The following is a 26,831-nucleotide window of genomic DNA, read 5'->3' on the forward strand; positions in this document are numbered from 1 at the left end:
TCTTTCCTATAATTTATTCTGTTGCCATAAAGGTTTATTTGATGTTTTTGTTTACTGTAGATATATAGCAATGTATACATGGTGGATTGCAGGGCAAGTAGTCTGCATCAGACCATTGGGCCACCTAGCTCAGGGGTGCCCAAACCCAAGCCCAGGGCCACTTGCCACAATTAGGCACTCGGGGAGCCCCCAATCTTCAATGAGCCTCTGGCCCTCCAGAGACTTGTTGGAGCATATGCTGGCCCGACACAACTGCTCTCAGCGTGAGTACAACTGTTCGAGCTCTCACCAGAGCTGTGGGACGAGGGCTGTGGGAGCTGTGGGACTACTTGCTGTTTCACGTCTGTAATGCAGTAGTGGCAGTGAAGGAAAGGCTGGCCTTGCTTTGTGCCAGGCCTTTTATAGGCCTTGAGCTGCTGCAAGACTTTCATTCATTCATATAAGTTCCACCTGTAATAAATTCATTTATGCAAATTTATTCAAATTTGAAATGTAAATTAATTCTTTTTCCCCAGCCCCCAACACAGTGTCAGAGAGATGATGTGGCCCTCTTGCCAAAATGTTTGGACACCCCTGGCCTAGCTCAATATCTACACTGGCTGGCAGAATTTCTTGCCAACCTATAGGAAGTACCAGAGACTGAACCTGGGGTCTTTTGCATTCCACTGTGAAACTTACTGTACTTCATTTACAGAGATGGGGTTTCTGGATGGGGGAGGGAGGGTGGAAAGGTGGGAGGATAGGGCTGCCCAAGATCTAGCTCATTTCATCCCATACTCTTGGAGTGAGTTGCACTAGTTTAATACAAATGTATGAAAACTGGAAAAATACATGAATGTAAAAAATCGCAAATGGAAAAGATATAGGAGAGTGCTGGACTCACATTTACTCAAAAGGAAGTCCCAATGTGTTCAGTAAAACTTATTCCCAGATAAAGTTGTGTAGAATTATAGCCTTAGAGCACAATCCTAGGACTGCACTGGGTTGGCGCAAGTTCCTTGGGCCGGTCCAGTACTGTTGCAAATATGCCGTAAGGCACCTTTGCACAGACTTGTGAATTGGCTGGGCTGGTGCACATCTGTACTCTGGCCCACAGAGGCCAAATCTGGCCTCTATGCCAACGTGGAGAGGTGAGTTAGCACCAGCCTCCCTAGACCAGTGCATGGGTTTGGGAAGGGCAAGGGGAGGGTAGAACTGGGGCGTTCTAGGGTGGGGGGGAAGGAGGGGTGGCGGACGGGCCCATAGGTGGACTGAGCCCAGGAGGGGGTGGTGCCAGGATCCGGCACTTAGGCCAGATCGTAACGCCCCTCTCTGGTTGCCTGGCCTAGTACCTGGCCACTCGAATCTGCACCATTGCTTTAGGTGGAACAGATTCAGACCACTTCCACATTACCCAGGATAAAGGAATTGATTCCCCTTGCCCCGGGTTGCACCACAGCCAGCCCCAACACTGCTCTGGACACTGCCAGCCAGCCAGCCTGCTCCAGGACAGGTCAGGATTGGGCTGCCCGTAGAACATGAGCACCATCAGAAAAAGAAAATATGGCACATTTCTCTGATTGCCTTCTGCAGAGTCTGATGCTTGCATTTAGACCATTACAAGGAAAACACCAAAATAAGGCTATTTTGATGTCAGATCAGTCTTTCCAATTAATATGTCTTGATTGTTTTGGTAATTTGAAAATGATTGTCAGTGTTTCCTCTTAATTACAGAAAGAAGCCAAAATGCGACACAGCTTCCAGCAACAATTATGTGATGCACTTGCCATTCTCAGAACAAACTATACGGTGAGTTTAAAACACTTGGCTACAATACATAGGACATGCAGCAAGCAAAGAATTGGGCTCTGGGTGTGCAAAAACAGGTGCAGAAGCAGCTGCTTCAACTTCAGTGCATTTTTTTTTTTTAGATTGTGTGCCCCTTGGGGGCAGGGAATCCTTCTCTTTCTTTTATTCTAAATGGCTTTTTTGGGTGAAAAGTGGCATATGCATATTCTCAATAATAATAAATAATAAACATATTATAATAATAAAAATAATAAATAGCGGTGCTGCTTTCCTTCTTCCCTACTTACCACCACCCCAGCCCCTAACTGTTGGAAGTACAACAAAAGAAGATTGCTTGCTGATCTTTTTACTAGCTGGCTGGTGTGGTTCGTGTACCACATGAAGGACTGCATCTATATGGCTGGTGGCTAATAATAATGGCAATAATGAATAATGGTGTTTTTACCTCACCTTGTCTCCAGGCAGTGCATGGTGGCGTACATAGTTGTCCTCTCAATGGAGGAGGGTTAGGCTGAGTTATGGTGAGTGATCCAAATGCTGAGAGAGAGAAGAAGGGTTTACATCAACCCCTTAAGTCCAGGCCCCTCCAGTCCATGGGCACAACTAGGCAAGAAAGTGGAAGATCTAAGGGCACCTGTATGCTGTGTCTCATGGTTCAAATAGGAGCTGGGGGCAGGATTTTAACGTGGAAACAGCACAAGGGAAGTAGTAAACCACCTCTCTCCATAGCACCATGGTCCCAGTTTGAACTGGAGGTTCCTGCAGCTGCATTTTGTCCTCCCACATTTTTTAATGGTGCTCTCAGATCCTCTGCCATCTCATCTACTGTGGCCTTATGTGCAACACTCTCTTCGCAAGACCATGCTGCCTGCTCTTCTGCATTAGCAGAAGTAGCTTCACTAGGGTTTGTGTCACCCGGTGTGGGAGGACAACATGTCATCCCTATGATGGACCTCCTCCCATGCAGTGTGTAGGGCAATGTCCCGGGCACTGGGCATGGTCATGTACCATTGCCCTTCCCCACTGGTCTTTCTGCTATAATTTTTGATAGAATAGAAATATTTCAATGTTGTTTGTTACATTGCATTCTACATGAAATTATGCATCATTGATATATAATGCAATGATATACTATGCATTGATATACAACATGATGACATTATTCAAAAATACCAGGATTTTAAGAATTTTGGCCAGTAGTGGTGTCACCCTCCCCCGCATGTCACCGGCATGGTCTGCATCCCCTCTGCCCCTAAGCAATGCCACTGGTCAGCAGCAGAGTTGGGCATTGTGAATGCTGCTATAAAATTCAGTGGCAATTGTTTTTTCTTAAAAGGGAATGGCAGGCTGGGAAACTCCTGATAAACTGGGAATGAAATAGTTTAGGTGTTACAAAATCATCATCATCATCATCATCTGAAGTTGTGAGGCCACCCAGCAGTTCTCGTTGTACCCTGTGACTGCAAGGTCTCTCACCAGTGCTCTTCTCACTTTTAACAGAAATATTTCCAGATTGAGGAAGGAAAAACTGGAAAAGATGAAGAAACATTGGGGGAGAAGTTAGACAGACTGCGAACCAAGATTGAGGAGCAGGCCGCTCTTATTACAAGTTTAGAAGAAGACCTGTTGAATTATAAAATGAAGGAAACTAAAAGGGTATGCTGTTTTCCAAAGCCATTTGAAAGCCTATACAGAATATGGCTGAACCTTCACGCTTGACATTTTACTACATAGGTACCATTTCTAGGTTGGAAAACTAGGTAAAAACCCTTTAGTGTAAAGAATGTGTGCTTTCCTGTTGCCGTGTTTGGGTTCCAGACAACTACTTTAGGCACAGTTAAGAGCAGTGGGATTTTTAGATGTTCATCTCTGACCAGCATTTCTAATCTTCGTTGTATCTCAAGGTACCTGCTGCTACCAGTAATGCCAAGTGTCAATCATATTTTATTCATTATGATGAGTGCTCCCACATCTTCTGGTGGTTAGAAGTTCCAGGGGCATCACTGTGTCTCGCTTCAGCCAAGAGATCACTGGAGGCTTACAGTGTAGTGTTTGCTTTATTTACAAGTGTACAAATTGTGCATTGGCAACAATAGGCTCTTTAGACACCCACATTCCACTGTGGGCAGGGAGGGGTAAGAAAACATGACACCTTTGATTATTTCTCCCTCTGTCTTGCCAAATTCCTGCTACAAACTTGGCCTAGAAAACCTATGCCCACTTTAAGGCTAATTAGTTCCCCCAGGTTCACCACAGCCAGCTCTAGCAAACACTGTACCCCAGCACTAGTGAAAAAGGTAGCTTGCCTGAGGGCCCCTACAGGGTCCCTCCTCCCAGTTCCTAAGGCAGTAGTTCTTCCAGGTGCAGCAGCACCCCTTTAGCTCTCCACTTAGCAATCTCAGTCCAGACAATCAATTCATTAATCAGTTGGGCAGCCCATTGGTTAATTCACAAGTCAGTCCACCAATTTGTCATGCATCTGCAAGTCTATTGGTCAAGATGCCAATTAATCAGTCCAAAAGTCCAGTAAATCATTAACCAGGAAATCAGTCCAATAAGCAGAGCCATGAGTCAGTTCATGAGTTAATAGGTCAATTGGCCAAAAAGTCAGTCCATCTTAGCCAGCAAGTCTCTTCTCCCTCCACCACACCCTCTCTCCAACTACAATCCACAAACTCTCCCTGCCCCCAGGTGCTCCTTATAGCCTGACTGCCTCTAGTGGCTGCAGCTGTGCAGCACACCCTCTGCTGAAAGCCCAGTTCTTAACCCCAGGTTTCCCAGTTTCATCAGAGCAAAGGGTCACTGTAGACACTACATCCTATCTCCTTGCCATATCTTCAGTGATTCCAATACACTCTTCCCCACCGTGACGTTTCCACCTCCAGGACAGTTTTTCATTAAAGAACATCCTGGACTATTAACAATTAGGTTTTTTCTCAAGCTCCAGGTATACTAGCTTGGAAAACGCTCATCTACAACATCAGATTTCAAGTTTGTAACATTATTTATTGCAGTGCTGCTTAAGGCTGCAATCCTATCCACACTTTCCTGGGAGTAAGTGCCATTGGACTCAATAGAACTTGCTTCTGAGTAGGCATGAATAGGATTGGGCTGTGAGTGCACTCCCACAATTGCCATGAAAACCACCTAAAGACTGTTTCTCTGCAATAACAAGGGAGGAGAGGTATACCACAAACATGGCTAGGAAACCATCTATTATGAAAAGAAGTGGAAATATATTTTTCTCTTCTAGGAACTATTAGTCTGATTCGCCCAAGATTAAGCACTTTTATGACCTGTTGATTCAGTGGGGAAAATGGGGCCCAATCCTATTCAACTTTCTAGTGCCAATGCAAAGCTGCATTCAGCCTTGAGGTAAGGGAACAAACATTCCCTCACCTTAAGAAGGCCTTTGTGGCTGCCCCTTCACCCCAGGATGCAGCACATGCCAGATTGGCAGGGCTGCATCAGGACTGGAAAGTTGGTTAGGATTGGCCCTCAAGAATACTTTTCTCTCTCTCCAGGTGAAAGTGAATCAGTGGGATGTGAAAGGTTTATCTGAGTCATGTCTGTTTCAATCAGTACCTGTGTAGTATTATTTGAGACAATAGTTGTTTACTACTTTTTCTGTAACAGGATATCATGATTTATTAGAAACTGAGTGAAAGGAATGTCCATCTCTTACAGTATTTGCAAGCTGTTCCTTTAGTAACACAACTTGTACAACTGCCCCCTCTTGTGGTATCATGTCATGGAGACAAACTTGTCTTTTGAGAGCTGATTCCAGTTCACTCTTTTTCCTCCATAAAAGAAGAAGGAACACAGTACATAGGACTGAGACGCACATGGATTTTACAGGACAGTTTCTGAAAATTGATATATAACCAATGTAGATACCTATTCTAATATGCATCATGATGTTTTTCTGGGTCTGAGAATACTAGCTAGATATGGCTTTTAATATGGGTGGAAGCATCCATCTCTCTGTGTCTTGGCTGTAGTCCTATACACACTGACTCAGGAATACCATAAGTCCCATAAACTTAATGGGACTTACTTCTATGTAGGCATGCATAAAATTGGGCTGTAAGACCACTAATTGTTGTCTTGTGAGTCATGTGAGTGACTGTGCACAGCTAAAGCTGAATGAGGCCTCATTTTTTGAACGTTGCATTGTAGCTATAGGTGTGCCCCATCATGTATCAAGTTTGTGGACTGGAATGTGAGATGGTTGATTTTTTACTTCATTATATTACTAAATGATAAATGTGTAGACCAGGGGTGGCTAACCTTTAAACTTTAGGGCTCCTGGACATTTAACAAAAGGGGAGAGAATTTCAGCAGGTGCAGCTTGTTATCTGTGAGATGAGATGAGAAGCTGCACCTGCTGAAATTCTCTCTCCCACACCATTGTTAAAAGTTCAGGAGCCCTAAAGTTTAAAAGTTGGCCACCCCTGGTGTAGACAGTAAATATTCTCTAAATTCCATCAAAAGACTCTACAATGTATGTCTGAAGAAAAAAAAATTAGCACCAGCTCAAAGCATGCATTTATTAATGGATAAACAGCTGCTTAAATTGGGAATTAGGTAATTGTATAAGATAATAGGACTAAAATGTTTAACCTCTTGGCCTTCCCTAAGTTAATTTACTATATTTTGATGGCTTCGCACTTTCTGCAGTTGCTGTTTAAGTCCCCTGGTGTAAGCAAGCAAGGTCAAACTATTGCAGTGGGCAGATGGTGTGGAGAACCCCACCAAAAAAACCTGCCACTCAAACTGTAACAGATGACTGTTGCTGCAGAAAACTGTCCTTTGTTCATTTTGCTAATTGGATGTCCTCATTGCAACATGAGCCCAAATAGTTCATTCTTTTATTTGCAGTTCCTGTTTAGAACAGATGGTGGAGCTAGAACTAAAGCCAAGCAAAAAGCAGCAAACTATGAATTTAATATAAGGCTAAGACCCAAGGCAACTAGATGTTTGTGAACTGCTATTTTCAAGCAGTCAGGCTACATTTGTATTTTAAGGCACTACAGGCAGCTCCCATATCTGCGGGATGTGTTCCGTTCTGGAACCATTCGTGGATATGTAAAACTGCAGATACAGGTGAATGCCTCCCCGCCACCCTTTGGAGCCAAGGGAGCTCTGCTACTCTCACCTCTGGAGGGTCTTCTGAGCCCAGTAGAGGCTGTGGACATCCATCCACGGCCTTTGCCTGGCTCAGACTGAGCCCCAGGACTGAAAAAAGTCAGTTTCTCTGTGAAACCAGAAACGAAGTTTTTGATACCCTATAAGGCACTGGGAAGCCCAGGGAAGCCCAAGGAGGCCCATGGAGAAAACAGAAGTGACTTTTTCAGCTCTAGGGTTCAGTCTGAGCCAAGCAGAGGCTGCGGACAGGTGTCCGCAGTCCCTGCGGGGCTCAGTGGACCCTCCAGAAGCAAGGTGAGTGGAGCTACCCTCTCCTCTAGAGGGGGCATGTGCAGGGGGGTCATGGACCCAATCCATAGATAACTGAATCTGCGGGAACTGAAACAGTGGTTCTCAAACTTTTTAACACTGGGACCCACTTCTTAAAAACAGCAGTCTATCAAGAACCTCCTAGTGTTATGATACTTTAAAAAAATCACTGCTGGCTTGGGCCAGCTGCCCAAGTCTCTGTTTTTATCCTTTTCACTATGGTGGTTGTGGGGGCACCTTCTAGAGCGTTTGCTTCAACGAACATCAGATCAGGACCATTCTGGTGGTCTTGAGTTCCCCTTCACCTTGCCTTCAATAATAACCAAGGCACATTTGCCTACTCATGATTAAATGCACACATGTGGCTCAGTTTCACTTCTCTTAGGGCTCAGTACATTTTTCCTTGTCATCTTGGAGAGAGGGGACTTCCTTCTCTAGTGTTTTCTGGGGCCTGTGTTCATTGGATCAGGACCATTCTGGTGGCATTGTGTTCCTCTTGGCCTGCCCTTTGAATTGGGCTAAGGCACATCCACTTATTCGTGAGTAAACTCACATTGTAGGACAGTTTTACTTTCCATAGAGTTCAAAACATTTTCTTTGTCAGCTATCAGCTTGTCAGTTTCAGTTTCACAACCCACAAACAAGTCACAACCCACTGGTGGGTCCTGACCCACATTTTGGGAACCACCGCTCTAAAACATAAGACTGCTGTTCATGTAATGAATTCATTCCTTTTTCATTTGCAATAATGGCAGCTCCTGATACAGTGAGCCACAGCTAAGGAACTACGTTTTAAGCCTATTAAGCCTTGAAACAGTTTATATAAAGGGATCTTTGAAACTGTGGATTTGCTCTGTACCATATAGAGCTTAACAGCATCACATGGGGATCATTGGCTAATCTCTCCTTTGTACTGTTTGATGTTTATTAACACCCCCCTGCAGAGATTCATTGGAAGCTTCCTAGAGCCATGATTTTTGATAATGTTTTTCTCTTTAAATAAAACATAATTCATGTCGAGTCCAATGAAGTCACTAGTAAGTGCGGCTTAAATAAAAAGGCTTCTGCATGGTGGAAACATTCATTTTGAAACATCTTTTGTTGGGCACATGTGATGTGAAGAGTTGTATTATTAATTTTAATTGTTATTAGTAATTTGCTTTCCCCATTATTTGCTGCATATAATTATTTGCTAAAGAAGACAAAAATACCAATTAAAACAATGGCCAAACCCGCCACCTTAAGCCACCATACTGGTTGTTAGCTGCTGTTTACCATAGATAGTAATGCGCATCAGGCACTTAAACAGCATGCTGATCGTTTACCCTGTACTTACATGAGCATCAGCACTTACCTTGAAGCAGCTTCTTTGGCCACAGTAGGATTAATTCTAGGGTGATAATCTATGCACATCTATCCACGCACACCCCATTACCATCCTTATCTTAAACACATTTCGGTGGAAAGCAACAGCCCAATCCCCCATAAGTGCCCACACAGTGATGCAGCAGCCCCAAGGTGGCATCCACTGCATCCTACATGGGAGCTTCAGCCTTCTCAGCACAAGGAATTTCCCCGCAAAACAGGAAGTGGAGCTCGATCGCCCCACTCTCACTTTCCCTGACCTGAGGAGCCCTGCAGGTGCTCGTGCCCGGCTCCCCGCAGCCAGGGATGGCTGCTGCAGGGACTGGAGGGTGCACCCCAGTCCCTGCAGCCTGGTCAAAAGGGGAAGTGGGGCGATTGCGCACCGCTTCGGTTTAGCGGACCGGGACACGATCGCTCCGCTGTCACCTTTCCTGACCCGGGGAGCCCTGCCGAAGGTCACGCAGGGCTCCCCGCACCCCCGGGGCGCAGCAGCGGGCTTGGGGAACTACACTAAGCCCCTGGAGCTCCCCTGAGTGGCGCGATCCTGGGGATTGCGCTGCTGCCTCCTCACTGCCTCCTGGCCGCCCCCGCCCCTTAAGGGGAAAGGGACCAGGACCCTCAGGCTGGGGCGTTGCGACGCCTCAGTTTGAATACCAATGACCTAGGCAGTTGAGCTGCATTGGACAGAAGCAGGCAGTCTCTCAGATACCCTGGCCCTAAACCATATAGGGCTTTAATTTTCTGAACTGGGCCACCAAATGCCTTCTTTGGCTGGCCCTGCTAATTGTCTGCTTCAATACTGACTAACTGGTTAACTACAACCAGGTGCAAAATCAGAACAATTGCATTTTTAAAATCCCACCCTTCCTCCAAGAAGCTCATGCCCGCATATGTGGCCTCCCTCCCTGAATGTTATCCTGTGTGGTAGGTAGACTGAAAGATAGTCAGTGACCTAACAGTCTGATCCTATGCATGTCTTCCCAGAAGTAAATCCCACTGGATTCATTGGGACCTACTCCCAGGTGAGCATTATTGGATTGCAGCCTAATTAGTTCCATGAGCTTCAAGTCTGGTGGTGTTAATCCTACAGTTTTAAGTTTGTCACTGTGACTACTATTCCATACAGGTTGTAACAAACACTTGAAAAGAAATGAAAACTATATTTTACCTGTGCACATGTTCTCACAGCATTTTATTTAAGCATGTGTGTCTTCTAAACCTTCAAATTTCAGTTTCAAGGTGCTAGGGTTTTGTTTTTTTCTTCTTTGTTTTATGTTCAGATAATCTGAAAGGGAAACTTGTTTACAGGTGCCAAATAAATTAACAGCAGCACATGTTTCTTTTTATTAATTGTGGAAATTATTCTTCACTTTAAAAAAAGAAGAATTTGAGAATTCAATCTTTTCTGGTGTCCTTATAAACTTGTTTTCAACTTTCTGCTCTCTTTAAAAGATGCGGCAGTAAAATCTCAACAGCCATTTGACAATATATGCAAATGTGTTAAATAGCTTTGAAGCAGACGAGAAAAAAGGGTAGCTCTCCCCAATAAGCTTGGATGCATGTGAAGTCTTTTTCCATAATGAATGTGGCAAGATTTTAACAAAGGACATGCATAATAAAAATGTAAATGAGTTTGCTTTACTAAAAGTATAACTTTAAAGTCTTTTGTTGCATGCTGTCCTGGAACTTTCCTACAAGGTTATCTCTGTTCGCATGGAGATTTAAACCACCGTCTTCAATGGTGTTAAAGGCCCCTGAACGGCCTATGTGTGACGTGCATGCAAAGCCATCTCAATGTTCAGAATATGAATTGCCTTTGGGTGGCACGGAGCAGAAAGCCAACTGTGTTGGTATCAGGCTGCCTGATGGACTCCGTGCGGCTCCCAGCCTGGAAATTTCACCGATTGACATGTGATGTGCTCCTCACGGCAATGGCAGTGCTGTCACTGAGGAACAGCACAAAGGCAACAAGCCGCCCCCCCCTCTCCTTAGCCCTGCACTTTGCAACCCCCTGGAATTGCCTACCCATGGTTTCCCTCTGCCTGCCTAGTTACGGACAGCACTTCAGAAACACAGAGAGAAGTGTGGGTGGATAGGCCCCAGCTGCCTTCCTGGACGCAGCCTCCACAATAAATTGGCCTGAATGATGAGGGCAAACAAACAGTATGATATGCATTATGCCTGTCAAGAAACCATCCCCGTGTGTTACGGTCTTTGTACATAAGGTACCATAGCTCTTTCTTCCAGCAACTTCTATTTAGTCTCCCAGTTTTCCCTCCCATTCATATTATAACTAATATGACAGGATTCAGAAAATTTTATGATAGCGGCATTGTATATTTATTTGTGCCCAGATGGCATATTTACATTTTTTCCCCCTTTCACGCCTCATGCCTTAGAAACAGATAGCTTCTTAATCTTTTAGTTTTCACAATATGACGATGAAGAAGACATTGAAAAGGAATTGCTACAGCAGGAGAACTGGGAGTTCAAACAGCAGCTTACTAGCCTCAATGAAAAAATGACACGGCTGCAAGAAAACGTCAAACGCAAAGAGAAGGATCAAGTGGAATTAGGTAAAGTTTCTCACTGAGCAAGAAATTAAGCTGATTTTTTTTAAGCAATTAAACATTAAGAAAGCAAATGTTCAAATCCTAAATTGGACCCATAACATGAGGCACAGTTATTCTTAAATGGTACTGCTTTGTTCTATAATTTGAGATGGTTCTGAAATTTTGAACAGATTTATATGAAAGCCATCTCCTTTCAGTGTATATTTAGTTATCCTGTGTTTATAGATGAGAGAAGAATGTTATTCAAAATGAATGCTGAGATTTCTGGTATTTACAGCTAAAAAATAGTGATGCTGTACACCCCCCCCCCTAACATTCCATCCCAAAGGGCCTAATCCTATGGGTACCTTCTGGTGACAGAAGTAGTGTTCTGTCAGAAAGGCCTTCTCCATCCGCCCTGCAGTGATGATGTGTGCAATGGGGTCACCAGTGTGAATGCCTGCCTGCAAAAATATTTTCCCTTGCCTCTTACAGGCTTCCTGATTGCCCTCTTCTCACCATAGCGTGCAGCACATGTTTCCATGGGATACCTGCATGCTATGGTGTGGCAGAAAATAGGATTGGGCTGAAATTTTATTAAGTATTTATACATGTATCAAGGCAAAAACTCTTGCTAGCTCTTCTTTTTCATACCAATAAGTATAATCAGAAGTATATTTAAGCATGAGGTGCTTTGGGGTGAGATGCTCTATTTTTCCTACTGGCATGCCAGAGTTCTACAGAAGTTTGGTATAGTCTTTCGAGACTGAAGGTTGCCAACCAACCATTTGTTTGGTATATTTTACTAATTCTTCTAATCTACACGATAATGTTCCTATTTATGGCATCTGAAAATTGAGGTGTGAAGGATATCTCATACTGGAAGTGTCCAGATAAATGACTCTCTATATACAGGTTACTTCTCTTCTTGTCATTGTCATGCAGTGACAAATGGAAAGCTAGAAGTGTATGGTGGTGACAGAAAAATTCTGTCCAGAAATTATTTGCTACCATTTCCAGCCCTGCCTTCTGGACCTGTGCAGGCACTCAGGGTAGCTCACAAGCTTTACAGCAACAAAAGGCACATCAAACAATTAAAAATAAGTAATTAAAATCATTTATACAAGTCATAGAAAGCCTTCCTAACAAACACAAACCGCCAGCTAAGAAGGCACTCTGGCCAAATACCTTAGAGGAAGATGATGAATTTAACATGAAGTTGGTATTATGTCAGTGCTGTTGTATCACCTCTTGTGACGGTGTCTTAACCCTGCTCCCCATCTTCAGAACGTTGGTTGGAGCAAGCGAAGAACCACCTGCTAAAGGACTTTGTATTAGCTGTGACTAACAGCAAGGATGCGCAAGGCTAGCATGGATGAAAAGCAATGGGTGCGTGGCCACACTTGGCTCTTGAACTTATTTCATAATCTCTGTCTCTGGCCAGCCAGCTGAACAGCAGGAAGAAGGCTGTGAATGTCAAGGGCAGTGGTGAAGGTCACGATTCAGCCACTGCCTCCATCCACTACACATTCCAGTGGCGCTTAGGGATTGACCCACAGTGCACATTATGAAGCCCTTTAAATAGCCATGTAATTTCATGGTCTGCTTTTTCTTCCCCACCTCCACCCCCACCCCCGGTTCCCACTTCTTTCAGAAACTGAAATTAGAAACATGCAGGATAAGAGAGAAAGAGATATGAAGACCATTGAAAAGGTACTGTATTATTTATTTATTTGTTTTGACAGTGATGAATTGACTAGTACAAAGGCGCAAGAGAGTCGCATGTAGTCAAAAGAATGTTCAAAGGGTGACCATCCTTCTCACTGTCCCAGCTTTTGTGTTATGTTTTATATAACCCACTATTCTTCATAGATCAAACAAGCTGGTGTTCTTTCTTCCAGATGATACATTTACTTGGGGGCTTGAACCAGAAAGTGCTGAGTCCAGAGCCTGGGACTAACTACCTGGGCCTCTGTGTTAAAGCTTCTGGCACCCTCTCTAGGTGCGCAAGGGAATACAGTTTGAAACATCAGCCCCACGATTAACTGGCAGGTTGTGCAAAGCCTCTGATTGGACAGGCCTGGTATGAATGCTAAAACCCTGGCTAACAAAGCAGTGCCTTCTTCTTGCTACTCATCAAACGTCAGCTTTAAACTCAGACCATTGATCTTGGACAGCTTGCTGTAGGAGTCTTTCTGCAGGCCTGGGTCTGTGCACATAAGAACATAAGAACAGCCCCACTGGATCAGGTCATAGGCCCATATAGTCCAGCTTCCTATATCTCACAGTGGCCCACCAAATGCCCCAGGGAGCACACCAGATAACAAGAGACCTCATCCTGGTGCCCTCCCCTACATCTGGCATTCTGACATAACCCATTTCTAAAATCAGGAGGTTGCGCATACACATCATGGCTTGTACCCCATAATGGATTTTTCCTCCAGAAACTTCTCCAATCCCCTTTTAAAGGCATCTAGGCTAGACGCCAGCACCACATCCTGTGGCAAGGAGTTCCACAGACCAACCACACGCTGAGTAAAGAAATATTTTCTTTTGTCTGTCCTAACCCGCCCAACACTCAATTTTAGTGGATGTCCCCTGGTTCTGGTATTACTGTGCACAACTACCCTGTCCCTTTGCTGGTTCAGATGACCCAGCAGTTGTGAATGCAGCCCAAAGTTGTGATGTGGGCATCCCAGTTTATCTAAACTACAGCTCTGTACTGTTTTTTTTCAGACTCAGGAGTTGTAGTTTAACTGCGGTTTAGAAACTAGGATATGAAACTAGAATCTAATTCCAATTTCATATCCTGGTTCCTAAACCATAGTTAATAAACCCAGCTCCTGGGTTTAGGCAACACATATAGCTGTGATTGAAACAAACTGGAATCCACTCCCCCCCCCCCAGTGTGTAATGTGAAGAGTAAAAGGTAAGGGGAGCACAAGGGCTTGACTGACTTCAGATCATCTGAACTGGCTCATAATCTTCAGTATGGTATACAATCTTCAGTGTGGTATTTCACAGTATAATTTCAAAACTGCCGTGGGAACATGTGAATCTCAAACACAAACACAATTCATATATCCCTATTGCAGTTCTTTTACTTTCTCCAAACTAATACTGAATGTATTTTAAGAGTGCTCAAAAGTGGAACTCACAAGACATTTATTACATGATTAACTACAGATCTCACTACAGTCAGTTAGATGCCACAGGTATTTAAGGAAATTTGTATCGGTGCAAGGACTCCCCAGCAGAAGGCGGACCAGGCAAAGACTGGGTCATCAGCTGCCACCAAGTTGCAAGCAAGATTGAGAAGTGTTCAGGACCAATCAAGCTTGACCTGAGTAGGCTAGTGACTCGCTTCAGGACTGGGGAGTGGCTCAGGATTGTGTAAACTCAGTAGCCTGGCTCACAAAAACCAAGATTGCCCACTTATAAGCGTCTCAATAAACAGTTGTGATAATGAAAAAATTAGGCCCCGATCCTAAGCCAGGGCAGTGCCAGTTGCTGATCCTAAGCCTCGGCAACCGCCATTGCAAAAATGCTATAAGGCACTCCAGCGTTAACAGAAGGGATGTGGCACTGGTGCTGAGGCCAGTGTCAGTTGGCGCTGGACCTCAGCGCAGGGAAGACGATGACGTGGAGCGGCCAACGGTAAGTGCTACCACTGGCTGGCAGTGAGGCATTGATGGGCAAGGTGGGGGGAAGGTGGAACTGGATGGAGGGCAGACTGTGGGGAAGATCAGGCCCAGGAGGGAGGCAGGGGTGACAGCAGAGAGACTGCCGTAGAATTCTATGCCACCTCTTGAGCCTGTAAGTCCGACATGGCCTTGCTTGGTTCTGCGTTCTCTAAATAGCAGGTGCAGATCTGAGAAGACCCATTGCCAATTGCGGCATTTGACACGGGATAAGGGAACAACTGTTCCCTTACCATAAGGAGACTCTGGTGGCTGCCATGGTCTCATTGGATGCAGTGGCAGCCATTTCAGTGCTGCTATACAGTTGGGTGCCGCCAGACCATAGGATTGGGCTGCCCAAGTGTTTCCCATCCCAGGTGAACATGTGTCTGCAGGCACATGTCACATCCACCTTGCTGAAGCTAAGCAGATCTGTGTCTGGTCAATCAATGCCTGGACTGGTAACCTTCTGGGAAACTCATGCAATTCACCTTGCATTCCATGGTGAAAGAAAGATATCAATTTAATGAATGAAAACTTTTTTGTGCCACGACCCCAATAAATAATTCAAATAACTGGAGATCCCACTGTCAATCTCGCCCCCCCCCCCAGGACTCTATCCACTACCCTCACACTCCATCATGCCCTCCCAGCACTGTTCACTGTAACCAAATATTCTTATTTGGCTACCGAAATAAGAATACAGAACAGAAAAAGTTGCTGTGAAGCCTGCACTAGTGAAAGCTGTTTTAGCACAATTGCTAAGAACCCAGGACTGGGACACAATTACCTGTTACCTGAAGGGGTACACCAGATGCTTCCCCCTTTACCCGGTGGTGTTCTAGTCCAGTGGTCTTCAAGCTTTTTGATTGTTGTAAGTTGCCACGATCCCACAACTGAGGCTTCGTGACCCCATTGGGGTCCCGACCCCATGGTTGAAGAACACTGGATAAGACAACTCCATCTGATGCTTTTCCAGCATCTCTGACTAGGCATGTTCTGCCCAACGGCAAATACCATCCCAGAATTTCCCTCACTACCTTTCAAGATTCAGAGACCAACACCTAACCTAGGAGGCAGTGGCCAGAGTATATTTCCAGACAACACATTTTATTTAAAACAAGAAAAAAGATGGTGTTTTTAAAAACCTGGCTGTGATTGTAAACCACCGTGGGCATTTGTTTCAGCAGAGGAAAAATGGAGTATAAATCTTTTCAATCAATTAATCAAACAATCATGTGAAACTGCAATGCCCCCTTCTAAGAATTTTCATTTAAATTTTAGCTAATGAATACTCAAGAAATACTGAAGCTGGAACTTGACCGGGAGAAGCAGAGAGTACTCTCTAAGGCTCTGGTAAGATGCTATAACATTGATATTATATTTTTAAAGTATGTGTTTTATGTCTCTCTGTACTCCCTTGAAGTTGGGAATAGAGGAGTGAGTTGGTGTTCAATGAGGAAATTAGGATGCAATCCTAAACAAACTGACCTAGGAATAAGCCTCATTGAAATCAATGTTATTTACTTCTGAGTAGAACATGCATAAGATTGTAAGGGAAACTGCCTTGGACTGAGTTAGACCATTGGTCCATCTAGCTCAGTGATTTTCAATCTTTTTCATCTCGTGGCACACTGACAATTGTCAAGGCACACCATTCTGTTTTTTAAAGAATCTATTTAATCCTTTAAAAAATGAGTATTAAGTTTGTGCTTAAAGATCAATAAGTAAAAATTTAATCATTGTGTAAAGCATTTTTACATCGTAAAGAAATGAAAAGATGGTTCTTTTCCCTAAGGGGCTTACAATTTTTTTTAAAAAAAAGAACATAAAGGAGACTCCAGCAAACAGCCACTGTTATGCTGAGATGAATGGGGACAATTGCTTTCCTGTTAAATATAAGAGAACCACCACTTAAAAAGTCCACTTTCTCCTGTTAGCAGGGGAAATAAATAACATCTCAATGGAGTTGACACATTCCAGAGTGTGTTATCTGTTTCCTGGCCCCCTGAAAAAGGGGTGTGAAAATTGGTTGATCTGGGTTCAAACTTGACACATAGAACTGTATCCTGAACATGCATTTTGGGGAAAAAAATGGATAATTCAATCAGCTGTTTATTGTGAAGGTCATTTATGTACAAAGTTCTGCTGCAGAATTTTTATTTATAAAATTTTTCTGCTGCTTTTCACAGGAGGTTAATAAAGGAGCCCTTATATATGAAATATTTGAGTGTTCTGCATTGATCTCATCAACTCAAGTGGGCACAATCCACCATCATTTCAAAGAGGCTTCTGTAGCAGACATCCTGGTGGCCTCATTGGTGCTTTTTATCCCCTTTTAAAAGGATTCAGGAACTTTCCAGATGGCTGATCCTTTTTTTTATCATTTGATTCCCCTTCTGGGCAGGAGGGGGATAACTTGGCTTCACATTGGCCATTGCCAGTATGTTTTTGTTACAGTAAGCTGAGTGGGTTTATTATATCAAAATATAAAACACAGCTTGACTTGCTTTCTTTAAATGTGCCAGAGAAGAATGACTCTGTTCAGAAGAGAAAAGGTTGTGAATAGCAAATCAATACCACTTCAGCTATTTAAATATTCACTTTTTTTTTGCAGCTTGTCACACTCAGTGCCAAGTTATAGCTGCTTTGCTTATTTTGTTTTGTTAGTCTCCGCACCAGACGTCATGGGTTCTCGCACAAAAGGTCACATCCTGTGGGTCCTTAGTCTTTGACTTGAGAGAGAGAGAGAGAGAGAGAGAGAGAGAGAGAGAGAGAGAGAGAGAGAGCTATGAAAACTCTCTTCATTGAGAGGACTGATCTCCTGCAAAATAAGAGGCAACTGAAAAGTTCTCAGCTTATTTTCACTTTTATTTCCTCTCAGGTGTCCAGCATATTTATCCATCTAAATCAGGGGTGGACAAGCCCTGGCCATTTGCGGCCCTCAAGGACCCCCAATCTGGCCTACAGGGAGCTCCCAGTGTCCAATGAGCCTCTGGCCCGTCAGAGACTGTTGGAGCCTGTGCTCACCTGTGACTGCCCGTTGTAACCGCCATACGCCAAGTTAGAGTAAGGCATTTTTTAGTCATCCCCCCCACCCCACCCCCGGTTGCCTCTGAACAACTTATGTCCCCAAGTGTTTCTGGTTTGGTCCATATGTTTTCACTGTGCAAGACGTGTGTGGCAAATAGTTCTCATGTGGTTCTACATGCCTTTATAGCACTATAGTTCTCATGTGTATTATAAATAAGCTCAGTAAAATTCATTCATTTATATAAATTCTGCCTCTAATATATTCATTTATGTAAATTTATTCAAATTTAAAATGTAAATTAATTATTTTTTTCCCCAGCCCCCGACACAGTGTCAGAGAGATGATGTGGCCCTCCTGCCAAAATGTTGGCCTACCACGATCTAAATGTTTGAAAGCTTAAAAAAAAGATCTGATGTTAAATGAGTTTCTCCTCTCCAGTCTTAGGGTGGCAAGTGGCAATGAGAGTTGAGACTGCAGTGCCGAAAATGTCTTCCTCAGAGAGTCTTGCATGTCCATTCACTATTGTCTTTCCAGCCAATACTTAAGATCATAAGAGAAGCTCTGCTGAATCAGGCCAAAGACCTGTCTACTCAAGCATCCATCACCTGTTTCTGGGACACTCACAAGCAGGAGAGAAAGGTCTCCTGCCATTTCTCTCTACAACTGATATTCACAGATTTACCACCACTGAACTTGAGGAAGAACACAAGCTGTGTGACTAGTAGCCACTGACAGAGCTGTCCTATGTGAATTTATCCAATCCCCTTTTAAAACAATCCCAGCTAATGGCTATCACCACATCACGTGACATTGAATTTCAAACTAATTATACACTGTTTACTTGTCGTGTTGCAAAGCCTTTTGTAGCCTAATCCTATTCTTCCCCCCCCCCCCAATGCAGCATCACCAAAATGACTACTGCTGCATCCTACAGTGGAGGGTAGTTGTGGTGATCAGGATTGGTGGCTGCCACTGCTACTGAACCTGCCCTCTTCCCGTGCCCAGTCTGCCCACCCTGCCCCCTCCCTGCCCTGTTTTGCCTCCTCCCCACCCTATTCTGCTCTTTCCCCCAACCTTCTCACCTTGTCTGCTGAATTACCTGCTCCAGCAGGTGGAAGGAGAGCCAACTATGCAGGCAGGAATGCGCTGGCCTTCCCGCCAGTGTCCCTGGCAGTGTGCTGAGTAGTGCACTGCTGGAGTACCTTTTACAACTGGTACTGGCTGCTTTATAGCAATCAGAGACAGAGGAAAAGGAGCACTGCCAGTGAACAGGAATTATAGGATTGGGCTCTGGGTCACCTAATGCGACCGCTGGTGTGTCCTCCTCATTGTGTTATATCTTGCTGCATTTGTTATCTATGTGGTTTGTTTATTCTATTTTGCTATTATTGATTGGTTTTTTAAAGATTTTTTTTTTAAAGCGGCCAGAACAATTTCCCAGAAACTGATCAATATTATAGAACTGATTGGTTAATCAAATAGCCTTAAAAAAAACACTACAATAAAACTATGTTCTATGTAAAGAAAATTTACATTTTCTTTTCTGTGCTTTCTTTTTCAGGAAGTAAAAGAAGCACAGGATGCTGTTCAAAAGCTAAAGGAAGCTTCAGCCAGCCCTGTACAAAAGGTGTGTTAGTCCTTTTGCTGTGTTTATCATTTTATTCCCTTATACCAGGATTCTCAAAGTGTGAGTTTTGATCTGGGGGGGAGAAGTCACTAAAAATATAATATTATTATGTAAGTGACTTGCCTGTCCACCTGGTGGTTGTCACCGGTGCACCTGCCTGCCTGCCTAACCCTCTTCCTGTCCAGTGTTAAGCACTCCAAGAGCATTACAGGGGGAGGGCCACATCCACATATCCTCTTTTCACATTTATCCTTTGATCAGGTCCACGGGGGTCCCCCCATGCTCTCTTTCCAGAGGTGAGGAGAGCAGAGTCAAGCCAATTGGCCTGCCTGTTCCAGTGCAGGTTAGGATTGCACCCTATAAGACTCTTGTAACAAATATATTGTGTTTTAAATAGAAACACTGAGTTTTGAATTAAAAAAAAATTATAAGACAATTTCTGAGAAATATACTTTATTTCATATGCAAAGGAAAATGTGCTTGATTTATCTCCTGCAAGCCTACCTACCAGTGGCGTAGCTAATTATCATGTAGCCTGGTGCCAAGCTCAGAATGTTGCCCTGGAAGTGATGTCACAATCGGAAGTGATGTCACACCCGGGCTTTTTTTTAAGTGAAAATTGGGAGAAACCTACCTTCTCCCCGCAGCAGCTTGTCACCTAATTGCTCTGCCGCCTCCCTCCAGTCAGTGGCATAGCTAAGGCATCTATCTGTTATCTGGGGTCAAAGAATATTTGTCACCCCCCCCCCAGACATAATCAAATTAATTAAGTATATAGTGTGCCCCTGATAGGTTCAAGATAGGTTGAACCTATCAGATACCATTCAAGATAGGTTCACCCCTGTGCTGGGGTGAAGAGAGATGCTTATTCTCCCCTTGCTAAATATAAGAGGGGCACCACTTGAAAAAGTGCCTTTTACCCAGTTATCAGGGGTAACAGTATTATGATACATGGAAATGAGAGCTGACTCACATTAACATCTTAGTGGTTTCATACTATACCATGATAACATGTCATTGCAACATGTCAATAACATGATAATATGTCACTGGCTCTGAGAACAATCAGGTTGGTTTTGAGTTACAGAAATTCACTTTTTGTTCCATAAGGCAATTGTGTTTTCATTTTCTGCTTAATTGGCCATAACTTTTGATAGAATACAGATATTCCAATGCAGTTTATTTCATTGCATTCTGCATTAAATAACCTTTCCAATGATATATAACATGATGGTGTTGTTCATAATACCAAGATTTTCACAATTTTTGTCACTAGTGTCAAGCTCAGCTTGTTGCCCCCCTAAAGCTTGATGCCCGGTACAACTGCTACCCCCTGCATCCCCTTAGCTATTCCACTGCTACCTACTCCTAATGAAATCAATAGCTGTAATGGGGAAAGTTGCATAAATGTAAACATTATATTGCAGTAACAGAACATTTGATAACCCCTGTGCTTGCAGAGTTGCTGTGCTGCTCAGTGAGCCTGGGACTTCACCATTCTCTGTCCATTGGGTGGCAAACTCTGCAAGAGGCAAAGCCACCCAAGCTGAACTCCATATGGGCCACTTCCAGGTGCTCTGCAACTTGGAAATTCAGTGGTGACATGATGATGTCATTGCCAAAAGCCCGGTGCCTTTAAAGAAAAAAGTTGCCAACTCCTGCCTTAGTGGAAAAACCGCTTGTAGCAGCTAATTCCATACATCATCTACTTTGTGAATTACTGTACTTCAGTTTGCTTGTCTTGAAACTCCTGATAATCACTTTAACCAAACATCGGATTCTAGTCTTGCCATTCAATTTCTTCACCATGCATAATTTGATAAACTCTACCATTGTTATCACCTTAGTTATCTTTTTTCCTAAACTACAAAACCCTGAACTTTGTAACCTTTCTTTGAAAGAGAGCTGCTCCCACTCCTAGCTTACTCAGGCCAAAATGGTAAGATGAACATCAGAGGTTTGAGCTAGATCAGTTGTTCCCAACCTGGGGTACTTGTCCCCCCAGGGGTACTTGCCAGGACTTGTAGGGGTACTTGAAAAAGAACTGAATAATAGCGGAAAAAGGCAGGTCTATATTAGAATGCCTTGCAGAGCTGGCATTAGAATGCCTTGTGGAGCTAATACAAGGGGTACAATTTATGGAAATGGGTTGCCAAGGGATAAGCAAATGAAAAAATGTTGGGAACCACTGGGCTAGATGGTTCAGCTCACCTTAGTAAGGCTTCCAAAAACACTTTTGTACAGAAGGCATTTTTCTGTCAATGGATCTAATTTTTTAAAAAATTATATTTATAGGAGATCATGCTCAGCCTTTGCATCCATTGTTGCCTATTCCTTCATGTTTTTCATGGCAAGTTGCTCAATATTTCAATTAACTGGATGCCTTTTCGATAGTGTTGAATTGCTTTTGTATTCCTTTCCAAAGATAGACCCAACTTAGAACTGAGGTAAACCCTTTGACGAAAGGGTACTGTTGTCCTCCGTCCTCTTCCGGCTTCAAATGACACACCGCAAACTCAGAAGTTAATGTCTAAATTCACGTATAACTCTCCTTGACCCTTTGAAGTGATATTGCTGGCAACAAGTATTTGACTTCCTTTATTAATCAAGTGGTATATTTGGCAAAGTGTGACATTCAGTGGGAAACATCACACATGTTGAGATTAGCTGGGCTTAAAAACAGATCGGGAAGAAAGCAGTTCATTATATTTGTGTCAATAGTTTCAAAATATGTGTCTTTGTTTGTACTGAGATATAAAATGCAATCAAGATGTCTGTGTTGACTATCCTTCAATGGTGCAGTAACCCAAATATCAGAAACCTAATGGCCTCCCCCCTTCCCGAAGGTATGACGGAGAGCAGCCTCACGCCCTGCTGGCAACAACCCAAACACTCAGTATATTTCCCCATTACTGCACACCCTGTTTCTCGTATGTTCAACATTGGTAAAAATGGGGTTTTACACATGGAAACAGCTTGCACATTAGTCTGTGTGTGTGAGTGGGGGCCTAACTTTTGTGCCAAGAGACTGCGAAGTAATAATGAAGCACAACCTGCAACAGAACTGGGATGAGATGTGTAGTGCGCCAGCCTGGCTTGATAGCACATCATGCCTCAAAGTCCCAGAGCTCTTCCTCTTTCCACCCACCCTCAATGTTGCGTGGGGGAGGGGGAATAAAGCAACTTTGCCCTGTCTATGAATCGGTCTGTAAACAGAAATATCTGGGTATTTTTGGCTAGCGCCCTGAAGCGCACTGCAAGGTGCGCTACAGTGAGATTCATAAAGTAACATGAGAGAACATGGAATACAATTAATGGTAAACACACAGAGGCACGTTGTTCAATATTTAATCTTCTAGCACAGATTTGGTGGAATAGTTTGTGAACTCTAGATAGATACAGTGCTGGGCACCTGCAACCATTTCAAAAGGTTTCTAAGCCTTATGTTTGTATGGGTCTAAGCTATATTTGTGCAAGAAAATTTGCTTTTTCTTTGTAAAGATATCAAGAGAACAATAGGATTCCTGTGTTTCAGGGAAGGCTTGATCAGTTTGGATGAACATTATGTTTTGCTCTTAATGGGAATATTCATATACAGTTTAAAGAAATATTTATGAAAAATAAAAAACTTATCAGATCAGAAATGGAATGCAGTTTCCCATCCATCTTGTAAACAGTTCTGAAGTTACTTGTTTGTATAGAAAGCATATAAATCTTTACTAATCAGAAACATGGTCCAGTGTAAATAGGTAATCCACCAAATGCAATTCAAATATGTGGGTTACATTAAAAGGTTTATTTTCTTTAAAGGAAGAAGCTTCGTCCAGAGCAAGGAGTTTTTCTCTAGACTGGAAGGAGACCTTCCTCTGAAGGAAGACTCCATACTGGAGAAGTTTCTTTGGAGGAAGTGAACCCTTAGATGTAGCCAAATATTTTTCTTGAAGACTCAAGCTACAAGAGGTCATTATTTGCTAAAAAGGGGCATGTGTTTTTGAACATTTAACCAATATCCATATATGTGCCAAATCTATTGTTACTTAAAAGCATTTGGTGTCTGATTTGGTTTGGGGCCATGGTACTGGGGGAATGAGATTTAATACTGCACTGTTTCCCAAATTTCAATTATTCCCCCTGCTCCCACCAAAAGCTGCTATTTTCCTCATGGGGGAAATCATATAAGTACCATACTTTATATTACCCACCAAGTCATCTGCTACTTGGCTTATAATAAGTATGCATCTATTTAATTTATTTATTTATAGCTGATATAATTTTGTCACTGATACTCAAGGCAGTTAAATACAGATGTCCCGCCATTATCTGCAGGGGTTCAGTCCCCCTCCCCAGTTATGGAAACCCTATATCAGGCGTGCCCAAACCCTGGCCCTGGGGCTACATGCGGCCCTTGAGGCCTCTCATTGCTGCCCTCAGGGAGCCCCCTGTCTCCAATGAGCCTCTGGCCCTCCAGAGATTTGTTGGAGCCCGCACTGGCCCAATGCAACTGCTCTGAGCGTGAGGGCAACTGTTTGACCTCTCGTGTGAGCTGTGGGATGCGGGCTTCCTCCACTGCTTTGTGGTTCACGTCTGTGATGCAGTAATGGCAGCAAAGGAAAGGCCAGCCTTGCTTTGTGTAAGCCCTTTTATAGGCCTTGAGCTATTGCAAGACCTTCATTCATTCATATAAGTTCATCTTTAAGTTAATCTCCTGCACACTAGAGGCAGGAGACTAACTGAACATTAACAGGAAGCAGGACAGTTCCTGCTTCCTTCTAACACTCTGTGTCCCTCTAGCGTGCAAACTGCCTGCCTGCATGTTGCATTCCTCAGTTATGCAAGAAATTATTGAGCAAGAAAATCAAAATAAAGAAAAACAAAAGTAATGGGCGCAGGGGGCATTGCCCCCCGAGCGGAGAGCCGTGGATAAGTGAAACTGCTGTTACCAGATCTGCGGATATGGGGGGAACACCTGTCTCAAAATTCTTGAGCTATTGCCTTCAGTGTGCACCAGCCACCTATTAGGCTCTTTGATTTTTTTAACTGTGTGTTTGTTTGTACAGCTGCCATCATCAGAAGGCATAAAACAAGCGAAGAAAGGAAAAGGAGGAAAGAAGGCAGGAAAAGGAGAAACAAAACAACAGAGAGAAGCAAGAGAAGCGGCTGAGAAAGAAGCGGCAGCAAAGGAAGCAGCTGCGAAAGAGGCAGCAGCAAGAGAAGCAGCTGCGAAAGAGAAGTACTTGGGCTCAAGTCAGGTAATGAGTTTTTAATCTATGTCAGCAGTGAACAAATAGAATAGTCCATCTTCTGATAATATTTGCAACAGAAGGATAACCTAAGACTCCAACCTCACCTGTCTTTTTTTCCTTGGGATCTGCTCCTCCAACAGCTGGTATGGCCTTCACCTCATAACAGTGGTGTTCCTAATTAGGGCTACATTTCCAACAGGGGTCTCCAAAAAGTGCATATGTGTTGTGAGGTGCGCACTGCCCCTGTGATGTTCAGACCAGTTGTTGCTTCTCTTTTGCATGGAGTTCTCAGTCTGTGTTCATTAACGTTTTTACGGAGAACCCAAGTGATGTCATTGGCACATCTGTGCTGCAGATTTTCTGCTATTTCACTACCGAAGAAAGAAAGAGTGGGAGAAAAGAGAGCCTGTAATTAAAGCTTCCCCCACTCCTTTAGAGCAGTGATTCTCAAACTGTGGGTCAGGACCCACTAGGAACCAATTTCAGGTGGGTCCCCATTCATTTCAATATTTTATTTTTAATATATTAGACTTGCTGCTACCATGGTATGTGACTACATCTGGGGAAATGTTACAGCTCTGTACTTTTAACAGCCTACTACATATATGCTTTTAACAATCAATGGGACTTACCCTTGGGTAAGTGTGGGTAGGATTGCAGCCTAGGATAGTTAAAAATTTTCCTGCTTGATGATGTCACTTCCGGTCATGACATCACTTATGCTGGGCCCCTACAGATTTTCATTCTAAAAAGGGGGTCCCAGTGCTAAATGTATGAGACCCCTGCCTTAGAGAACAGAAGCTGACTAATTAAGGGACAATTCATTGCTAATTCACCAGCCAAGTGGAGTAGGAAGCACTAAAAGGGGAAGAACTTCCAAATCAATGTTTGCAGGAGACCTTTGTTGAACAGGACTTGTAAGTATATATCATAGAAGGATCTTGGCCATTGACAAAGACATTGCTGGATAACTTGGTGCTATATTCAGTGTCATTTTTAATTCTGTTTCCAGCTAAATTGTGGAAAAACAGAGCCTCAGGAGCGCCAAATGGTCCTACTATGGAAACAGACCTTGTGGGTGGAAGGGGTGTTCTGGGGGAGGACAGGGGTGTGGCATGGGTGGACTGGCTGTGATATTGGCAGCAGTGGCAGCCCTGATATCCTGTGCCCCTAAGTCAGGCTCAACATGTCCTCTTGGATCCAACTCAGATTTACTCCAACCAAAGTGCTGGTGCAGATCCGAGTAGGCCCATCAGTGACAAGACAATGACAGAGTAGGTAAGTAAAATGTGTTTCACTTACCTCTCCATCTCTTCCTGGCCCCCAGCCAGACCTTAGCATGCAACAGAAGCTGTGCCAGCTTTGCTACATTCTCTGCATCGGCCCAAGATAGGAGTGGGTTGTAAGTGACTCTTCCAGTCTTCCAGCACTGTGCCTCACTTATCTCTTGCACAACTATAAAATTTGTAACAACCATAGATAAAGCTAATTAAAAACTTTTAATTTAGGTGCTTTAATGGGGAGGGGGATTGCAGGGAGGCACTTTTTGTGCTACTTGCTTCAGCTTGGCATCTGTTGAAACCATTGCAACAGCTGGACAACACCAACATAAAAACACTGGGTCCCCAAGTTAAAGTCATCTGAGTTAGGGACAGCTGAGTTCAGTGGCATAGCTAGAGCTCCCCCTGCCTGGAATGGCTCTTAAGGGGACGGGGAGGGGCCCCTTGCATGCTATGGTGAGGCTTCCTGCAAAATAATGCTTTGCACCCCTCTAGCTACCCCACTGGCTGTGTTGGCATTTTCACACATGTTCAGTTCATCCATTGCAGCGCTTCAGCACAGGCATCAAACTGCTGGGTTGGCAAGAGCCAGCGAAACGAGCTTTGGAGAATGGCCACAGAAGAAGCAAATTAGGCAGAGTTGGTATAAAGGGAGTGCATTCCCTCCTTCCATGTCCCCAAAGCAATGCACAAAACTTACCCATTTTCAAAGCATCAACCAAAGACTGGAGCTGTGAAGCTAAAGCCTAGTTTTTATGTCTTCAGTATATACTAATAATTAATGCATGGTTTTCTTTTCTAAAAC

The 26,831-nt window shown here is 43.6% G+C and overlaps 1 protein-coding gene across 1 annotated transcript in view; it reads left to right on the forward strand.

Annotated features, from left to right (window-relative positions):
- Positions 1–26,831, forward strand: part of C5H10orf67 (chromosome 5 C10orf67 homolog) — a 54,732-nt gene that overhangs the window by 8,936 nt on the left and 18,965 nt on the right. The window contains exons 4-11 of the mRNA XM_066627623.1: positions 1,714–1,788; positions 3,289–3,444; positions 4,674–4,677; positions 11,058–11,186; positions 12,817–12,875; positions 16,127–16,198; positions 19,438–19,503; positions 24,561–24,752. Coding sequence (XP_066483720.1) covers positions 1,714–1,788; positions 3,289–3,444; positions 4,674–4,677; positions 11,058–11,186; positions 12,817–12,875; positions 16,127–16,198; positions 19,438–19,503; positions 24,561–24,752 — 753 coding nt within the window. The remainder of the gene's footprint in view (positions 1–1,713; positions 1,789–3,288; positions 3,445–4,673; positions 4,678–11,057; positions 11,187–12,816; positions 12,876–16,126; positions 16,199–19,437; positions 19,504–24,560; positions 24,753–26,831) is intronic.

Source organism: Tiliqua scincoides, chromosome 5 (genome assembly GCF_035046505.1).
Source record: "Tiliqua scincoides isolate rTilSci1 chromosome 5, rTilSci1.hap2, whole genome shotgun sequence".
NCBI classification, from domain to species: domain Eukaryota; kingdom Metazoa; phylum Chordata; class Lepidosauria; order Squamata; family Scincidae; genus Tiliqua; species Tiliqua scincoides.